The sequence below is a fragment of the Primulina tabacum genome, chromosome 15 (assembly GCF_025594145.1).
Source record: "Primulina tabacum isolate GXHZ01 chromosome 15, ASM2559414v2, whole genome shotgun sequence".
Taxonomy (NCBI): Eukaryota; Viridiplantae; Streptophyta; class Magnoliopsida; order Lamiales; family Gesneriaceae; genus Primulina; species Primulina tabacum.
In genome coordinates this window covers 6,320,580-6,339,450 of record NC_134564.1, presented here as the reverse complement: position 1 = coordinate 6,339,450, position 18,871 = coordinate 6,320,580, and the positions used below count along the sequence as shown (strand labels likewise).

The 18,871-nt window shown below is 33.6% G+C and overlaps 1 protein-coding gene across 1 annotated transcript; it reads left to right on the top strand.

Annotated features, from left to right (window-relative positions):
• The first annotated feature begins 13,788 nt into the window (after positions 1 to 13,788).
• Positions 13,789 to 14,605, top strand: LOC142526973 (dirigent protein 22-like). The gene has a single exon (XM_075631672.1). It carries the CDS (start codon positions 13,864 to 13,866, stop codon positions 14,470 to 14,472), a length of 609 nt encoding a protein of 202 aa, XP_075487787.1. The 5' UTR covers positions 13,789 to 13,863; the 3' UTR covers positions 14,473 to 14,605.
• Positions 14,606 to 18,871: the final 4,266 nt, after the last annotated feature.

The following is an 18,871-nucleotide window of genomic DNA, read 5'->3' as shown; positions in this document are numbered from 1 at the left end:
CCACACCCGTAGGTGAGAGGTGAATCCCCGACTACAATGTAATGGCTCCTATATGTGTCGCAACTGTACCCAACCTCGCCACCTGATGACTCTCCTGGAGTCGGTAAACGAGTCAAAGCACAGCCCTAGCAATAGAGCCTCAGTGTTGTCCCGGGTCGTAAGGACTAATTGTGTACAATCATAACCACAGACTTATCCTCTCGATGAATGATAACCACTTGGAAAGTCCGAGGAAGGGTAGTTCGGTATAATCATCATATTACTACACATCTGCATGTTTGGACATCTCTATACCCTTACCAAGAAACGCGGTACACAACATCACATATGCTAGTCTCGAGCTCAAGCGACCTTTATCCATGTTTTAGGCGGCTAAATCGACTAGGAACAAATTTAGATTATACAGTGTTTACAAATGAGTTTCAACATCGAAATACGATTCATTTGTATTAAAGTATAATCAATGACTTTATCTATGCTGATTGCATGTGTATACAGATAAAGTAAAACAAGACCATAAAAATTTAAATTATATTAAAATGAAGATTGTTTATTACACTTGAATCAATAAATTCCTAGCCAACCGTTGACTTGCAAAGCATCTACTCTAACAGCAATGACCTGTAGGATGTGTCACACAATACAAGTTATGTTTTGGAATAAAAGAAAATTCCGAATCGATATAATCCCACATAATCTAATAGAATATGAATCAATCAAATATTTTTTTGTTCAAACATATTAGTCACATCATCAATTTAATATTTCAATTTTTATATATTTCATATTCAACGATCAAATATCTCGTCAACTAAATATTTTTTTAGTCTCACTGTTATTTTATTACTCTTCATTTATTTTTTTATCTAAATAAAATGATTTATATTTTTAACTTTTTCTTTTCATTTATTTTTTTATCTAAATAAAATGATTTATATTTTTTAACTTTATCTTTAATTTCGTTTATAATTATTTCGTTAATAAATGAATAAAACAATTAATGAAAAAAAAAAACAAGAAGAAGCTGCCCAGCAGCAGTGCCACGGGCAGAAAGCTGCTGGGCGTGCACCATTTTGTCCTTTTTTTATATAGAAAATGTCCCGACACAAATTGTGACATTTCCAACTGGACAGACAGAACATTTCTGCGACAAATATATGTAATAGAAAAGCATTCCGAATCAAATCAAGTCTTGTACGCAGGGCTGGGCAGGTACCTTTGTTTGTGTTTCGGTCTTTGTTATTACGCGGAAAATTTGTAAAATAATCTCGATCAATTATTTAATTAAAAAAATAAAAAAACTCATCAAAATTCGAACAAATCATAATTTTAGTGTATTTGGAAGCATGAATTTGATGGAATTCGGTGAGAATTGGGATCGAAAATACAATTCGGCTGATCATTATAAATTTAATTTAATGTCTAGGAGTTTAAAAAACACAGGTATCGATAAAAGTTTTACCGTCGGAATTTTATATTCTAATAAAATTTTGACAGATTTTTTCATAATTTTAATAACACAGAAGATTTGAGCTTATGCTTTATTTAATAGGAAATTTAAAACGTGGGAGGCTTCAACAATAAAGTCCATGTTCTATGTATGTGTACACTATAAAATATTGATTTATATTTGAGGACTAGATGACAAGGAAACATGTGCACTACAGACTATAAAAATCCTTGATTTATATATATATATATATATATATATATATATATATATGTATTGTGTACAGTTATTTGTTTTTTTAATAATTAAATATTTAAACATAAAAATTTAATTATAAATATTCATTTAATTTTATAAATAAATGTTTAATTATTGGTTTTATTTTAATCTTTATTTATTTATATTAATTATAAATAATTAAGGAATGATTTGATTTAATATATGTAAAATAAAAAGAATATTCAGAGATAATATTCTTTTTGGTGTAAAATTTGAAATAAATGGGTTGATTATAGATGTTGTATTTGGTGCATAAATTATACTATTTTAGTGTAAAACTTGTATCAAAATAGATTTTGTTGTCGGAAATAGCCTAAGAATGCATAAATATATGTATATATACAATTTTGATATGTTGTACACCCATTGTGCACACTTATTTAAATATTGTTGAGGTGGTACTCACCTATTTGATTTGTAATTTTTCTATGTCTCATAACATTCAATAGGTGAATGTCGAAGTCAGCTCAATATTTTTACACAATTTTCTAAAATAAATCGGAGATTTATGTGAAGTTTTGAACTCAGTGTATACGAATCAAGCCGATTCGAGAAATATTTAATTAGTATTCAAACTTATTGAATTCGAGCCAAACTCAAACATATTTGAACTTTTTTCGAGTAAAACTAGAGCTCAAATTAGTTTTTCGATACTTCGCGAGCTGCTATATTTTGTTAATATAATATAATTAAATTTTTAATTAAATAAATAAATTTTTATTCTTTCGAGTACTTATTTTTGAGCAATAATTCGAATAGTTCGCGAATATGTTTAAATATTTCGAGCCAAACTCGAGCTTTAATTCGAACCGAATTTAAGCCAAAATATTTAATAATTTCGAATCTATCTCGAATTCGAATATAAGATATTCGAGCCTCAAATTACTCGTGCATACGCGGAAAAAAATGCTTTTGGATAAAAATGGGTAACTTGTAAAATAACTCACCAAAATTTTTAAAAAAACAAATAATGAATTAAAGACATTCTATCATTTTCAATTTAAAATCAAACTTTTTGAAAACTAATGTGTTCAAAACTTCACTTCCTATTCAATTTAAAATCAAACTTATGTGGAAAACTAACGTGTTCAAAGGTATTAAACTTGAAACTGAAATGACAACAACAACTTTGTTGAAACATTTCATGTTCGCAATCTTAATTTTGATGTTAACAAAACTTGTTTGTTTGTTTTTAATAATCTACCTTAGTGCGCAGATACCTGAAACTGAAATAATCAGTTACGAGCCAAAACTGAAGCTGTCGAAGACGCCAACTGAAAGCATCAACTGATCAACCAAACTGAACTAGTTCAACTGAAGAGTCGTAAATGAGTTCAACTGAATGTTCAGTTGATAAGTGATTCACCAGGAGAACCTCAGATGCCCGGCCAGCCGAAAGAATGTTTAACTGATGAAGAGCCCAACTGAGATCAGTTCAACTGAACAAGTGTGAAATCAGTTCAACTGACGAGTCAACTGATTTCACCAGCCCAACTGAAGACCAGTTCAACTAACCAGTTCGGAACATCAGTTAGGAGCAATCAGTTGCAGATCAAGACAAGATGAATTAAGTGGAATACAGCTGTGCGCAAAGGTACAATAACTTTTGTCCAGTCAAAGGACAATAATGGACGTTGGATCAGAGCTTAAAGACAAAAGTGTTCCAGAAAGGACAAGACAAATTTCGAGGAACAGATTCAAAATGCAACAGATATAATAATTGAGTCTCACTGTACGATCAAACTTCGCGCTATAAATAGGGATGAAGATCAGTGAAGACACAACAATACAACACAAGAGAGAAAAGAGAAGGGCACGCTTCGAAGTCATATCAGCTTAAGAAAGAAGCATTCAGCCCAGTCGAGGGAACACTTCAACGTGTTATCAGCTTAGATTAGAAACATATTTCCCTCAGTGTGTGAGAACACTTTCAGGTAGTTTTCAGAGATTAGTTCTCACACACACACCAACCAACACTCAAATACAGTCTTGTACAAAGACGTTAAACTTGTGTATGTAGTCTTTTTCACATAGACATTAAAGAAGTGTTGACTGGAAGGTGCTGCCTTCAGTCTAGTTTAGGAGTTCAGTTTAGGCAGTAGTGTAAGTCCTAGTTGGGTGGGTCTGTACAAAGTGTTGTATCGATCAAAGTCTTCTAGTGAATCCTATCCGAGGTGGTAGAAGGGGTGACGTAGGAGCAGTTGAAGTCTCCGAACATCCATAAACATATCTTGTGTTATTTCTGTTTAACTGCTTGTTTTTGTTCTTAACTGATTTGATCAGTTCAGCTGATATCAGTTCAGTTCCGTCCATAACTGAACTGATATAAGCCAGAACTGATCCTTAACTATTTTAAGTCATTCAGTTACACAAGATATAAAATATATCAGTGTTTCTTAACGAAGGATTATTTCGAGTGTTTTTCGCTTGTATTTTATTTCAAACTCGATCTAATTCATCGGTGTATATTTTCTTAGAACACGAGCTATTGCAGCTCTTGGAGAATATTTTGTTTGATGCACCTCAAGGTGCTCGGCAACCGATCATTCAAAATTTTTGTGGTTTCAATACTTTTTGAACGCTTATAAATAGGACTATGAAAAAAAATTAGGTAAAAAATATACAAGTTTATCTTCTTAATACTTTATCTCGTTTGGTTAAAACATTAAAGTGTAAAATGATTTATAATAAATTTCAATTAACTCTTATAGCAATTTGGATGAATTATTTCAAAAAGTGGGGACAAATACAAATTAATTGATGTAGGAACGCATTGTGCAGTCGTGCATGCACGATCCTGGACTTGAGTGTGACATAATGGTATCAGAGCTGGTGACCATTAATAACACCGAAAATAAGTGTTATGTAGGACAAAGTGTTACATGGATGATAGTCATCTCTTGAACCTACGAGCAAAATACTACATCATGAAAAATACTACATCATGAAAAATACATCATCATGAAACCCACTTTTTGAATATGTAGTAGTCATCTCTAGATTCTCGGTGATGATGGATCGATAGACGGGCCACGAAGAGGACGCCGTGTTCTGAAGCTTTGTCCCATATTGGCTAAAAAATAAAAGTTTAAAATTATTTATAATATGATACAATAGATTATTTTAGAAATTTAAGTTAACTTTTTTATAGAGCGATGATATATATATATACAAAATATTTTATAACAGCCCATTGTACAGTCACACATTCACGAAGTTGTGCTCGATGCGTGACAATCTTGTAAAACCCGAAAATCAGTTCACACAGACCGCATGTATGAAAATTATTAAATTGCTAAAATATTTTAATTAAATTATTTTGGATGCACGAATGATATATTTTGAGTGAGTAAATTATTAATTGTGTAATTTTGTTTGATTTCATGATTAAAAAATTTTCAGACAAATATCGATGGTTGGCCGGAACGGAGGACCGGAGACGATTAAGGTGTTAAAATTTTAAAAGTTAAATTTTTATTTTTACTTAAGAGAATATTTATTTTAAGAATTATTGCATTTTTAAGGTTTGCGGATGATTTTATGATTTTATAAAGGATTTTTTTTGTAAATAGATATTTTTAAATCCTTTAATTTAATGTTTAATAATTTTATTAATCTTAATGGGCTTAATTAATTATTTAAAAAGCTAGGCTTAATTAAGCCCATTAATTAAGTGATTAAAGAAGCTCTTTATTAATTCTTTTAAAAAAATTAATAATAGAAGAAAGACTCTTAGACACACACACCCACACCTACATGCACACACACATTCACATTACTCTTGAAGTGGAGGGCCAAAACACATCTCTCTTGGGCAAGGAAAGTTTTATTTTTTATTCATTCGTTCTTCAAAATTAGTCATTTTTCTTCCTTTCAACAACAATCACCCGACTTCCTCGCATCCTAAGGTGGATTTTTGGTGGGATTTTGACAAGAAAATGGGTAGAAAATAAATAGAAATCGTCCTTCATTCGTCACCGACGTTCCACCGCTACAGTATTCTTATTTCGAGCGTTTTAAAAAGCAAAGACACACCTTAATCTTCCTTTAGCATGAAAAATACGAATCCCTCCATGTATTTTCGTTTTTGTGGCTTGTGCATTCCAAAACATTGATTTTTATGCATTAAAACTTATGGTTATGATGCACAAAGGGGCTGCCATGGTAGGACTATGGAAAGGGACGTTTTTCCACATGTTTAAGAGTCCTTAGGTGAATGTTTAAAGGTTGGACAAGATAGGGTAGCAATATGAACGAAAAAATTGAGTTTCATGGGCTAGGGTTTTTCGGCTAGGGTTCCTAGAAGTACACGGCTCTTAGCTACTGTTGGGATGTGTTCAATGTCCTAAGAGAGTCTATTCATGGTCCTATATGGACTGTGCAAGGGCTGGAAGGGAAGGGTGAAGGGTGCTAGACTTTTTGGTGTCATGGATGGCATAGAGGGGCGCGGGTAGGGTTGTGCTTACATGGGTTGTAGAGGCTTCTCCAGTAGGTGGTTAAGGGTTTCGTCATGTTCCTAGGAAGGGTACACAAGGGCTGGTTGGGTCGGCCAAGGGCTAGGTTCGAGGCAAGATAGGGTTCGAACAAACTAGGGCTTCGAAAATTAAGTTTAGAAAATTCAGTAGCTTCCTAGGCTTGTTCAAGGATCTTAAATGACTTGAATTGGGTTGAATATAGTTTAGTTAGGTGTTATTAAGTTTTGGTTAAATTATGGTAAATTTTGGTTAAGTTTCGAGTCAATACGAGTCAAAACCGGGATGTACGTCTAAGTTTTAAAAAAAAATTTGGAAATTAGTCGAGGGACATATTTTTACGTCTAAGGAATATTTATGGGAGTGTTTTAAGGTTATATGTTAATTTGGAATGATATGGGACGTCGTTTTGAGGTTTAAGGATAAATACAAAAAATTATGCTTCTAGGGGTAAAACGGTCATTTTACACTTGAAAAATGTTAGGCGTCCTGACAGTCCTTGAATGCTGTAAAATATGTTAAAATGTTTATTTCAAATGTTTATGAAATTTTATGATGAAACGATAATGCTAAAAGATGTGTTGTATGCTTGGTTTAAAAGAAAAATGATTTATATGTATATGCATGAATTTTTATAAGTTATGAAAATATGAAACGTTGGAGGAGATGAAGTAATTATGATGATACGATGATTATGATGATATGTAAGGCCAATACTCAGTTGACCGGTGAGAATGTCGTTGATGTCCACATCGCCCAGTACTGTGATTATACGTAGATATATCCATCGACCTTCAGCTGATACGAAATTCACAATTAACGATCCAAATTCAATAAAAAGGAAAACGTACACGTATATGATGAAAAAGAAAATGTTTATGATGAAATGAAAGATGTTTATGTTTATACATGTTCATGAAAAGTTATTTTAAGTAAAAGTATTTTCACTGTTGCATGTAATTGTATATGTATTACTTGTTACCAAGATTTTGGTTTGCTAAGTCATTAAACTCACTAGGTATGATCGATCCAGGTGAGCATGATAATGATATTTTTGAGGGACTTGATGATTGATCTTACTGGACTGAAGGGTCACATAACCCGATGACCGACATTAGTTTGCCGCATTTATTTTAAGTTTATGATTTAAGTTTACGTTAAATATTTTTTGACTTTTATGATGCTTTTGAGAAGTTTTTGAGAGGATGTTAGAGTTGGTTTATTTTGAAATTTTGCTAAGTTTGGGTTTGTTAAACGAATTGCGATTTAATGTTTTGAATTACTTTCTTTTGGATTTTCAAATAATAGTTGTTTGGTTTATTTTTAAATGGTGCAAAAGTACTTTTAAAATATATTTATATATATGTATATTGTCGGCCTAAGGTAGCAAAGGAGGAAAAAAATTTAGCATTTTTAAAGAAAAACGGGTAGTGGACGTTTCAAATCTTGCTTCTCGATTTAGCAAAAATCTATTTAAAAATATATTTTAAATTTTATATGTGTAATAAAATGAGAGGAAAATTGTAATTTGGTATTTCTTTTACATTCCAAGTATCTCTCGACCTTTGAATTTATATAGTTTAATGTATAGGTGTTCAGAGCACGTGTAGCACGGAAAATTTATCGTGTGGTTCTATCTTCAATTTTATTTCACATGTGATTTAACTACAAATTTAATAATATTGCGGATTTCAGCTCATTATTTTTTTTACTAAAAAGTTATAGCTATAAATTTAAAACGCTAAGTTTTTTAAAATTTGGCTCCTACGGTTATATAAACCTCCAACATTGTTTCATGAAAATTCAACCAGCTACCCAAGAAAAAATATACTTACAAGTCATTTCTTATGTGTTACACAATACTAGTAACATATATTATATATTTGATTGATTGATTTAAAATCGTTTATACGTGTCAACATGTCCGTGACTGGTCGAGAGCAAAAACGGTGACAGAAATTCGAAACTTCTTGGGATTAGTTGGTTATTACTGAAAAATTGTTGAAAGATTCTCTTCAATAGTCAAATCCTTGACTAAACTTACCCAGAAGAACTCTAAGTTTCAATGGAGTGAAGAATGTGAGCAAAGCTTTGAAAATTTGAAGAAGAACCTTGCCTCAACTCCGGTATTGATATTGCCAACTGAAGGAAAAGACCTCACCATCTACAGCGATGCGTCAAAATGAGGTTTAAGATGTGTGCTCATGCAAGATGAGAGAGTCATTGTCTACTCTTCGAGACAATTAAAATCATATGAGCAAAATTATCCGACGTATGACCTTAAACTTGCTGCAGTGGTAAACTGGCTGCAATGGTATTCACACCAAAAATTTGGAGACATTATCTTTATGATGCAAAGTGTGAGATTTTCACTGATCATCAAAGTCTCAAATATTTGTTCACACAAAAAGAGTTAAATGTGAGGCAGAGACGGTTGATTGAACTCTTGAAGGACAAGGACTTGACGATAAGCTACCATCCGGAAAAAGCAAACAAGGTAGCTAACGCTTTGAGTCAGAAGAATATGGGTAAAATGATCCTAAAATCACTTTCAGCACAACCATGAATCCAGGAAACGACTGAGATAAGATCGAGATCCCATATTGTTGAAACTAAAAGAACAAGACAAAGAAGGAAAATTATCAGATCTCCAAACAGATGACAAAAGAATAGTGTGGATGAAAGGACGATTGTGTGTATCCAACATTGATAATCTTCGACAAGAAATGATGTTTGAGACATTCAAGTCGAAATTTTCAGTCCACCCTGGTAGTACCAAGATGTATAGAGACTTGAAAAATCTTCCGATGGAGTGGAATGAAGAATGACATTGCAATATTTGTCTCTAAATGTCACGTGTGCCAACATGTCAAAGATGAGCACCAAAGACCTTGAAGACTTCTTCAACCATTGAAAATCTCGGAATAGAAATGAGAACATATTTCTATGGACTTTGTAGTCTGTTTGCCAAAGTCTAGATAAAGTCATGATACTATATGGGTAATTGAAGATAGACTTACGAAATCTACGCACTTCTTACCCGTCCGCATGAACTATAATATGGACAAACTGTCCACCTTATATATGAATAATATTGTACAATTACATGAAGTTCCAACTAGCATACTATCAGATAGAGACCCTAGGTTTGTATCCCATTTTGAAAAACTTTCAACAAGCTATGATGACTAAAGTTACTCTTAGTACGACATATCACCCTCAAACTGATGGCCAAACAGAGAGGACAATACAAACTCCAGGACATGTTGAGAGCATGTGCTCTAGACTTCAGTGGTAACTGGAGTGAATATCTGCCCTTAATTGAGTTCACTTATGATAATAGTTATCACATCAGTATTGGAATGGCACCGTACAAAACTCTGTATGGAAGAAAATGTCGATCGCCACTATATGAGATGAAGTTGGGGAAATAGCCATTACCGGACCCTAAATTATCCAAGAATTATTGGATAAAGTTACCATGATCAAAGAGAGGCTAAAGACTGCACAAGATCGAAAGAAATGCTAGGCTGATATGAAGAGAAGACCAGTGGAACTTGAAGTGGGAAATAAAACATGTGTGAAAGTTTCACCCATGAATTGTGTGATCAGATTCAATAAGGCTGGAAAATGAATCCTAGATATGTTGGACCTTTCGAAATTCTTGAAAAAGTAGGACTTTTGCTTATAGATAGCACTTCCACCCGTAATGTCAAGAATTCACAATGTCTTTCGCGTTTCGCAACTAAGAAGATACATGAATTCAAGTCATATTCTTAAAGCTTGACCACTTCTAATTGAAGGAAAGTTGAATGAAGAATTAAAGTACGAAGAAGTTATTATTGGAATTGCGGACACCAAGGACCAAGTACTTAGGCGATGAACAATTCCATACGTCGAAGTAGAATGATCTAATTACACAGAAAACAGAAGCTACTTGGGAACTTAAAGAGAAAATGTGCAAGCAATACCTTTATCTCTTTGAAATGCAAAAGAACTCAAGTTTCGAGGGAGAAACTTCCAATAAGAAGGGAGAGATGTGAAGACCTTGAAAATCCACATACTTAGTGGCATAAAAACGTGTTTTATGGCTAATTAAACATGACTTAGTGGCATAAAAATGTGTCTTAGTGGCTAAATAATCATGGAGTAGAGGCTTGAGACATGAGATCATGGCATGTAATGGGATGCCTTACCAACTCTCTATAATTGTTAAGGCACCAATTGCCACACATAAATCACATTTCACAAGCTTGAAATCTCTCATATTTCGAAAGCAATTCAACAGCAAAATACTCGAGCAACACTCTACTCATTTTCAAGCAAAAGTTTTGTCCAAACTCGAACCTTGTTTGAGTATCAAGGGAATATCATTTCGAGTAGCAAGTCATTCACACTTATTTCGAGAGAAGAACAAGTAAGTGGGCTTGTAAGTATGTTTTAAAATAATGATGTTCATGTTATTTTTGAAAACTCGATCGTACACTACATGTTTTATGACCTTTGATTTTGTATATGTTTTGTTCCGCGTGATCTCTTTGCTATGCTATGAAATTTTGAAAATGCACTGTTATGATTCGAATTAAAAGTGGTAAGGAACTTTTCAAAACATGACAAGATAAGATAAGGCTCTGATGTGGTGGGTTACAATAACCGAAATACAGCCTCACCATCTTAGAGGAGTAACAACTAGGGACTGATCATTATATTATGGATAAGGAGATGAATAACAGTGCTTTGTATAAGTTGATACTCCAATTACGATATGTCTTGATACCTTATTTTGAATTCTATTTATCTCATGTATTTATTCGTATATATCATATTCTTGTGTACGATTGACCCCCATATACTGAGTGTTCCTCCAAACACTCACCCCTTTACTTCCCTCCCAGATAAGGGTGAAGATGAAGTGGAAGAAGGTGAACAACATATGTTTTGGTGATCAAGTTCGAGACACGAAGTTTCAAGCACCGTTTTAGTTTTATTTTCTTTTATGTTATCTCTTCCGCAATTGTGTTATGCACTGTAAAAAAAATTATGATTATGTAATAGACTAGATTTTGACTATTTTATTTAATACGTGGCTTGTTGTTTTGCGATTTTAATTGTTGAACAACGCCGATGACGCGTTTCGATTTCGGTGCGTGACACGAATAGCATGTGTATGATGATCTTGAATATGGTCATTCCAGAAACATTTAGGGGCACAATGTCTAGTAACATGCTACGACTAAGGCTTTCCTTCAGGACCTCGAAAATATGTTTACTAAAAGTGAAATGTTTGAAATTTGTACACTTTTGGCAAGCCTCGTTTCAATGAGGTACATGGGTAAAAGCAACATAAATAAATACATCACAGAGATGTCTTATTTTGCCTAAAGATTGAAAGCACTGAAACTTGACCTCTCAGAGGACTTGCTGGTGCATTTAGTTTTTATATCTCTTTCTCCACAGTTCAATCATTTTAAGGTGAGCTATAACTATCAGAAAGAGACTTGGTCTCTAAATGAGCTCATCTCACGTTGTGTTCAGGAAGAGGAAAGTTTGAAGCAAGAGAAGATAGAAAGCCGATCATTATGCCTCTACCTCGAAAGATAAACGAAAGAAAAGATAAGATAAGGAAGTTGCGTATACACAGCCTCTGAAGACACAACAGAAGAATCTTAGTAATTCTCAAGTGCTGGTTGTTTCTTCTGTGGCATTTATGGACATATAAATAAGCAACACACAAATTGTCACGTTTAACATGCTAATAAATGTATTCTTCTTAATTTAGTTTCTTCTTAGGTTAATTGAAATTCAGTGTTTATGCACACGTGGTTGATAGATTCTGGTGCAACAAATCACATCAGTGTGTCTAGTTGCTCGGATTGTCGAAAACCAAGTGATGCTTAAAGATTCATCTATGTTGGTGGCAACAACAAAGTTGAAGTTGAGCCAATGAGAAATTTTTAATTATTGTTAAAGACTGAGATATATTTAGATCTTTTTGGAACATTATTTGTACCGTCTTTTAGATGGAATTGATTTCTATTTCTGCTTTGGACAAATTTGGTTATTCTTGTTCATTTTGAAATAGAATATTCTGTTTTTTTCATGATTCAAAGTTGGTTAGTTCTGGTTTTTTTATCAGGATACGATAATCTTTATTCTTTGAATGTTATCGCTTCAGTAAATGAATACCCGCAAACAATTAAAGGCATTAAAAGAAACTTAACTAGTGATAATTTAGTTGTGTTATGTCACAAGAAATTGAGTCATATATCTGAAAAGAGAATAAGGAGAATTGTGTCAGACGAAATTCTTGGACCTTTAGATTACAACACGTATTTTAATAATCGTGTTAATTGTATAAAGAGAAAACAAACCAACAAAAGGAGATTTGAAGTCAGCAGGACTTCAGACATCTTATATCTCATACATACTGATATTTGTGGATCATTCCTTTTGAACTTGTAACTCGTTAAAGTTTGATTTTTTTTCAATAACTTTGATATTTGTTTTTTGTTTTGATCCCTCATTTCTGTCTGAAACCATTAAATACATCTAATATGATTTATTTGGTATTGATTTTCACATATGTGACACATGTGACGAAAATAAGCTCATATTACTCAAACTAAAATTCATCTTATCAGAAGAAAAAAATCTTTAATTCATTCATTGTAAAAGAACTATTTTGCCAAAGCATATTTTTATTTCATATTTAAGATATAATTTATTCTTGTCACATGAATGATGCAGATCGAAGAGTATTAGTGTCAAATAAAAAATATCATGTGAATTTATTAGTTTCAGGCCAAAAATGGTCCAAAACAAAAAAAAAAAAAAATCAAGTTATTGGATAAAAATCGAATTTTGACAATTGACAAAACTAAAACCAAATTTATGCCAATTTACATGACTAAAATCATACTTTTTTCTAAATATTATTTGTTGTTTTGATATGTATTATATTTATTTTTCAATTAAATGGATCAGTTCATAAGTTTTTACAAAAGAAAGATTTCAAAATTTTGATTTAGTTTTCGGTCGTAACATCTAAAATGATAGATAAATAAATTAAAAGGTGATTTATATAGAATCAATCATTACATTAAATGAATATTGCTTCCTAGAATCCACTTGAACAGCTTAATTTGTATAAATACATTTAACCCCTCATTTATATAGTTTTTAATAGAAAAAGGTTAAAATATTCATATTTGTCGTAATTTAATTTTCAAGTAATAAATAGTTATAATATCTGATGAGTTGTTATTATTCCCTAATCAAACAAGTTTAAAGAAATACGTACACCTGTCTGTGCGTAGACATGCCATTTTTTTTTGGTAATTTCACTTGAGAAAAGTCTCGCATGGCGATCGAGTTTTACAGCCACCGGACGTAGAAAATGTGGCATGGTTCGGTTTAAGTTAATGTTTAGAAAGAAGCCATCACGAAACCCCTGGCAAGAAAAAGAGTTGAATATTCTACATTGTCCAACTTGCATAAAATTGATTATGAATAAATTGATTTAAGTTTTCCCACTTGGCTTAGTTAATTGCCCCTTGTGCTTTAATTTCTCTATAAAATCCAGTTATCACCTACCAACTTGCTACACCAAATCAATAATCTTTCCAAGTAAATTCTCAAATTTATTTTTTCAAGAATCCAAACATGACCAACCTAATAGCCGTGATCTTAATGCTTTCCACATTGATGGTATCAATACCAAATTCTTATGCCAGAAAACAAGGGCCAAATGGAGAGTTAGAATGGTTTCAAAACATATGCAGTGGGAAAGAAGAGGTAGCCGAGGTACGTTTCTTTGTTCAAGACGTCCTAGGTGGCGAAAAACCAACCGTGTACGAGGTTGCGAAAGCTTCCATCACTTCGAATTCAACGACCACGTTCGGCCAAGTTAGAGTGTTGGATGATCTGCTGACAGCCGGGCCTGATAAAGATTCGGAGAAACTAGGCAGGGCTCAAGGTCTGATCACTTCCGCTGACTTGGAGACCTCGGCTTTAGCCATGTATCTTAACTTTGTTTTTACGTCTGGCCAGTATAATGGAAGCACGCTCTCCATTTTAGGAAGGAATCAGATAATGAACGTTAAGCGTGAGCTGCCCGTGGTTGGCGGCACCGGAATATTCCGCATGGCGCGTGGATATGCCATCACCAACACTTATTCGTACGACCCTTATACGAACTATGGTGTTTTAGAATATAACATTTATGTTTCTTACGTCAACAAATCCAGAAAAAGTTTGCTGTCAAGTGCATAAGGATAGAGCTTAACAATATGGAATAAGAACGCTCATATGTATCGCTGGCAGTACTATTTTTCTTGTATTCACGTTTCTTTTCTATTTGGTTTGGTGCAATAAAAAAATATTATGAAAACCCAGAAATTTGATATGTTAGAATTGTGGACTGGACACTTTCTTGGTTGTCAAAGTTAAAATACATCTCGAACAACTCAAAGGGAACATTAACAATATGAATATTAAAAGATCTAGTGTACGTAGTAGGCATTCCGGGCTCTGTGAGAAATGTTCTGACGCTAAACTTTAATATAATTTTTGACGGTTGGTGGAACAAAAATTGGAATTAATTATCAGATTATAGTTTCAGACAATTTATAAAATATGATATGAAAAATATTTATATTAGTTAAAAATATTTTTTGAATAATATATAAAGATGAATCACTACAACAAAAATGGCTTTTCGCAGCGCGCAAATTCTCATTCCGCGGCGCACATTGCACGCTGCGAAGTTGCAAGCTGTTGAAAGTTCAAGATTATCCGCAGCGTACATGTGCACGCTGTTAATACTATTATCAACGGCATGCATATGTACGCCATTAATACAACTATCCGCAGCGTGCAATGTACTCCGTTAATATTAAAAAAAACATCTAAACATTAGCAACGGTTTTTGACAAAACCGTCGCTACTTTGCGACGGTTTAAAACCGAAGACACCGTCGCTACAGTAGCGACGGTTTAAAATCCGTCGCTAAATTAACGACGGTATTTAAATTTAGCGACGGTTCAAAACCGTCGCTACATTTCGTGACAGTTCAAAAACCGTCGCTATAGTGTGCGTAAAAATAAAAAATTATAATTTAATAAATTTTAAAGAAAACTAACCAAAAATTGAAACAAAAAAATGTACCTAAATCGAAATTAAAATCGTATAAGAGAGAAAAATTTTAAGTGTTGTGAAGTGGTGTGGAGGAAAGTGGAACGGAAATCGGATATATATAGACAATTTGCGACTATTAGCAACGGTTTTCCATTAAACCGTCGCTATTAGAGACGGTTTAAATTTAACCGTCGCTGATTTACGGCAACCGTCGCTGATTTACGGCTATTAGCGACAATTTAATAAAAACCGTCGCTTGATTTATTAAACCGTCTTTAAATATAGCGACGGTTGTTTAAACTGTCGCAAAATTTATATTAGCGACTGGTTTTGGCAATTTTACCAAAACCGTCGCTAATTTAAAAATTCCACCCATTTTCCGCAGTGTGCTTTTTATGCACGCCGTGAATGCAAAGGGTATTAACATGCGCACATTATTGCACGTTGCGGATAGTATATAATATTACTTTCCGCAGCGTGCTTTTAATGCGCGCCGTTAATGTATATGTTATTAACGGCGCGCATTAAAAGCACGCTGCTGAAAGTATATAATATTTACAGCACACATAAATACACGCTGCAGGATATTACTTTCCGCAGCGTGCTTTTAATGCACGCCATTATTTCTGTCAAGTGCAACAATATTAACAGCGCACATATTGATGCACGCCGTTAAAAGTACTATTCGCAGCGTGTTTTTAATGCACGCTGTTGATGATGTGCTGCGGAAAATCATTTTTCTTGTAGTGAATGCCCTTCGTTGCTTTAGGAACTAGAGGTAATATAAAATTTATACCTAGAGAAGAAGAGAATGTTAGAGTAGGTGTCCAACTAATCTGTAAGGTTCAAAATACGATAATGTAATCCCCTCTGCATGCAAATCTAGGAAAAATAGAAAATACATAATTAAATTATTTTAATTACATTTATTGAATGTGGTTGGCATGTTTACATGTTTAAACTATTATTTTCTATTAGAATGCATAAAACTATATTTTAAAGGTTATTCGAGACGCGATCGAGGAACGGAGATTGATGACCATATAATAAAATTTTTTTTATTAAATGATTATTTTAATTATTTAATATATGGTATATTTTAAATGATATTTTCTAAATGATGGTTTTTGAGATGTTTTATGCGGCGAATCGTATTTTAAACCGGTAATAGATTTTCGACGAAAATAGGGACTTTTTGGGAACTCGGGTAATATTTTCGCAAAGTAATCTAAAATAATATTTTAATTAATATCTAATGAGTCTAACGAGCCTATTATACTATGATTAATGTGTCTAAATTTGTACCATGTATTTTATATCAAACAAACTTCTAAACCTACCATTTTACACCCAAAAACTCACGCCCCTATACTAGAAACCTAGGGTTTGTTTATCTCAAACTCTCGGCCACAACACATACCACACATCAGATTGTTCACGTTGGTTTGAAGAAAAACGCAGCAAGTCCCGTCCTTCTCCGTCGACGTTTTTCGCATCTCAAATTGATTTTTCATTCGTAAAATTCGCAAAGGCACGCCTTAATCTTCTTTCACTCAGCATTCATACCGTATTATATGTATTGATACATATTTGCATGAAAAATATGATGCACTATCTTATATTTTCGTTTTTATGGCATAACATGAACAAAACTAGAGTTTTCATCTTTTAAAACTCTTGCTAAGGATGAACAAAGGGGCTTCCATGATAGGGTTATGGGAATGGACGTTTTTCAACATGTTTAAGGGTCCTTAGGTGTTTGTTTGAAGGTTGGAAAGGAGAGGGCAAGAGGATGAACGAAATTTGGGTTTCTATGGGTTAGGTTTTTCGGCTAGGATTTCCTAGAGGGGCACGACTCTTAGCTGCTGTAGGGTCACGTCCAAGAGTCCTAATATGGTTGAGTCCTGGCCTTATAGGGATAAAGGGGCGGCTGGTACAAGGGAAGGGTGGAGCCGTGAGCTTAGGGGCGCACAAGCCATGCTAGGAATCGGGTTTGGGGGGTTGTGGTTCTAGGTCCTTTAAGCTTGGTCCAGCAACGTCCCTAGGTTTCAGTCGTGGTCCGAGGATGGTCAAATAGGGTCTGCACATGGGGGTTAAGGGCTGGATTCGAGGGATATGTCAGGTTGATCAAGCTAGGGTTTCGAACCTAGGGCAAGGAAAGTTCATTAGCTGTCTAAGCATCTTTAAGGCTTCTAAAGGGCATGATTTGGGTTGCTTAGGGAATGGTTAGTTGTTAACAAGCTATGGTTCAAGTTCGGTAAATTTTGGTTAAGTTTCGAGTCAATTCGGGTAAAAACCGAGACATACGTTTAAGTTTTAAAACGAATTGGGAAATTAGTCGAGCAAAGTAAGTTTACGCCTAAGAAATGTTTATGGGTGTATTTTAAGGTGTTATGTTAAGTTTGGATGGATTTGGGTCGTCGTTTTAAGGTCCAAGGGTAAATTGGGAAAGTTAGGGTTTCAGGGGACAAAACGATCATTTTACACCGGAAAGATGTTAGACGTCCTAGCAGTGGCCTGAATGTTGTAATGAATGTTAAAATATTTATATTAAATGTTTATGGGCTTTTGTGATGAAATGTTAATGTTAAAAGACGTGTTGCATGCTTGGTTTAAAAGAAAAATGATATATATATGCATGAACTTTTATAAGTGATGAAAGATTGAAGGAGGTGACTTGATTATGACTAATACGATGATATGATGATTATGATGATATATAAGGCCAAGGCTCAGTTGACGGGTGAGAGTGTCGTTGATCTCCCCGCCGCCTGGTAACATAGTTATATGTAGATGATTTCATCGAACTACAGCTAATACGAAAGTTATAATTAACGATCTGAATTAAATAAAAAGAGAAAACATATACGTATATGATGAAAGGAAAAATATTTAAAGATATGCATGTTCATGAAAAGTTATTTTATTAAAAGTATCTTTCACTGTTGTTTGTGAACGTATATGTATTACTTGTTATCATGGTTAAGGTCGTTTACTGAGTCAATAGACTCACTAGGTGTGATCGATGCATGTGAGCATGATTTTGTTGATGATGGAGGTTTTGATGGTTGAACTAGCTGGACTGATGGTGTATATAACCCGATGACCTTTGCTAGTTTTTCCGCATTAGTATGATTTTAAAGTTTATGACGTTTATGACTTTTATACTTTTGAGTGGTTTTTGAGAGGATTTAAGAGGTTATGCTATTTTGAAAAATGCTAGTTTTAGATTTGGTTGACGTTTATGATTTTATATTTTGAATTGCGTTCTTTTGGATTTTCAAATAATAGGTTGATTGGTTTATTTTAAATGGTGCAAAAGTATTTCAAAAATTTATTTAGTATTTTTATTTTCGGCCGAAAACGTAGGAGGAAAAAAAATTTCTAGTACATTTTAAAGAAAAACGAGTAGTGGACATTTCATAGTCAATTTGTGACGTGGATTTTATTGACTCTGATGCAAAAAGATCTTTATTTTAATAATATTTTACGTTTTTATCCAATTATGACATTTACTTTATCTATATAGACATGC

What these genes read in the sequence shown, in the direction of transcription:
- LOC142526973 (XM_075631672.1), top strand. Translation starts at nt 13,864, where the DNA reads ATGACCAACCTAATAGCCGTGATCTTAATGCTTTCCACATTGATGGTA.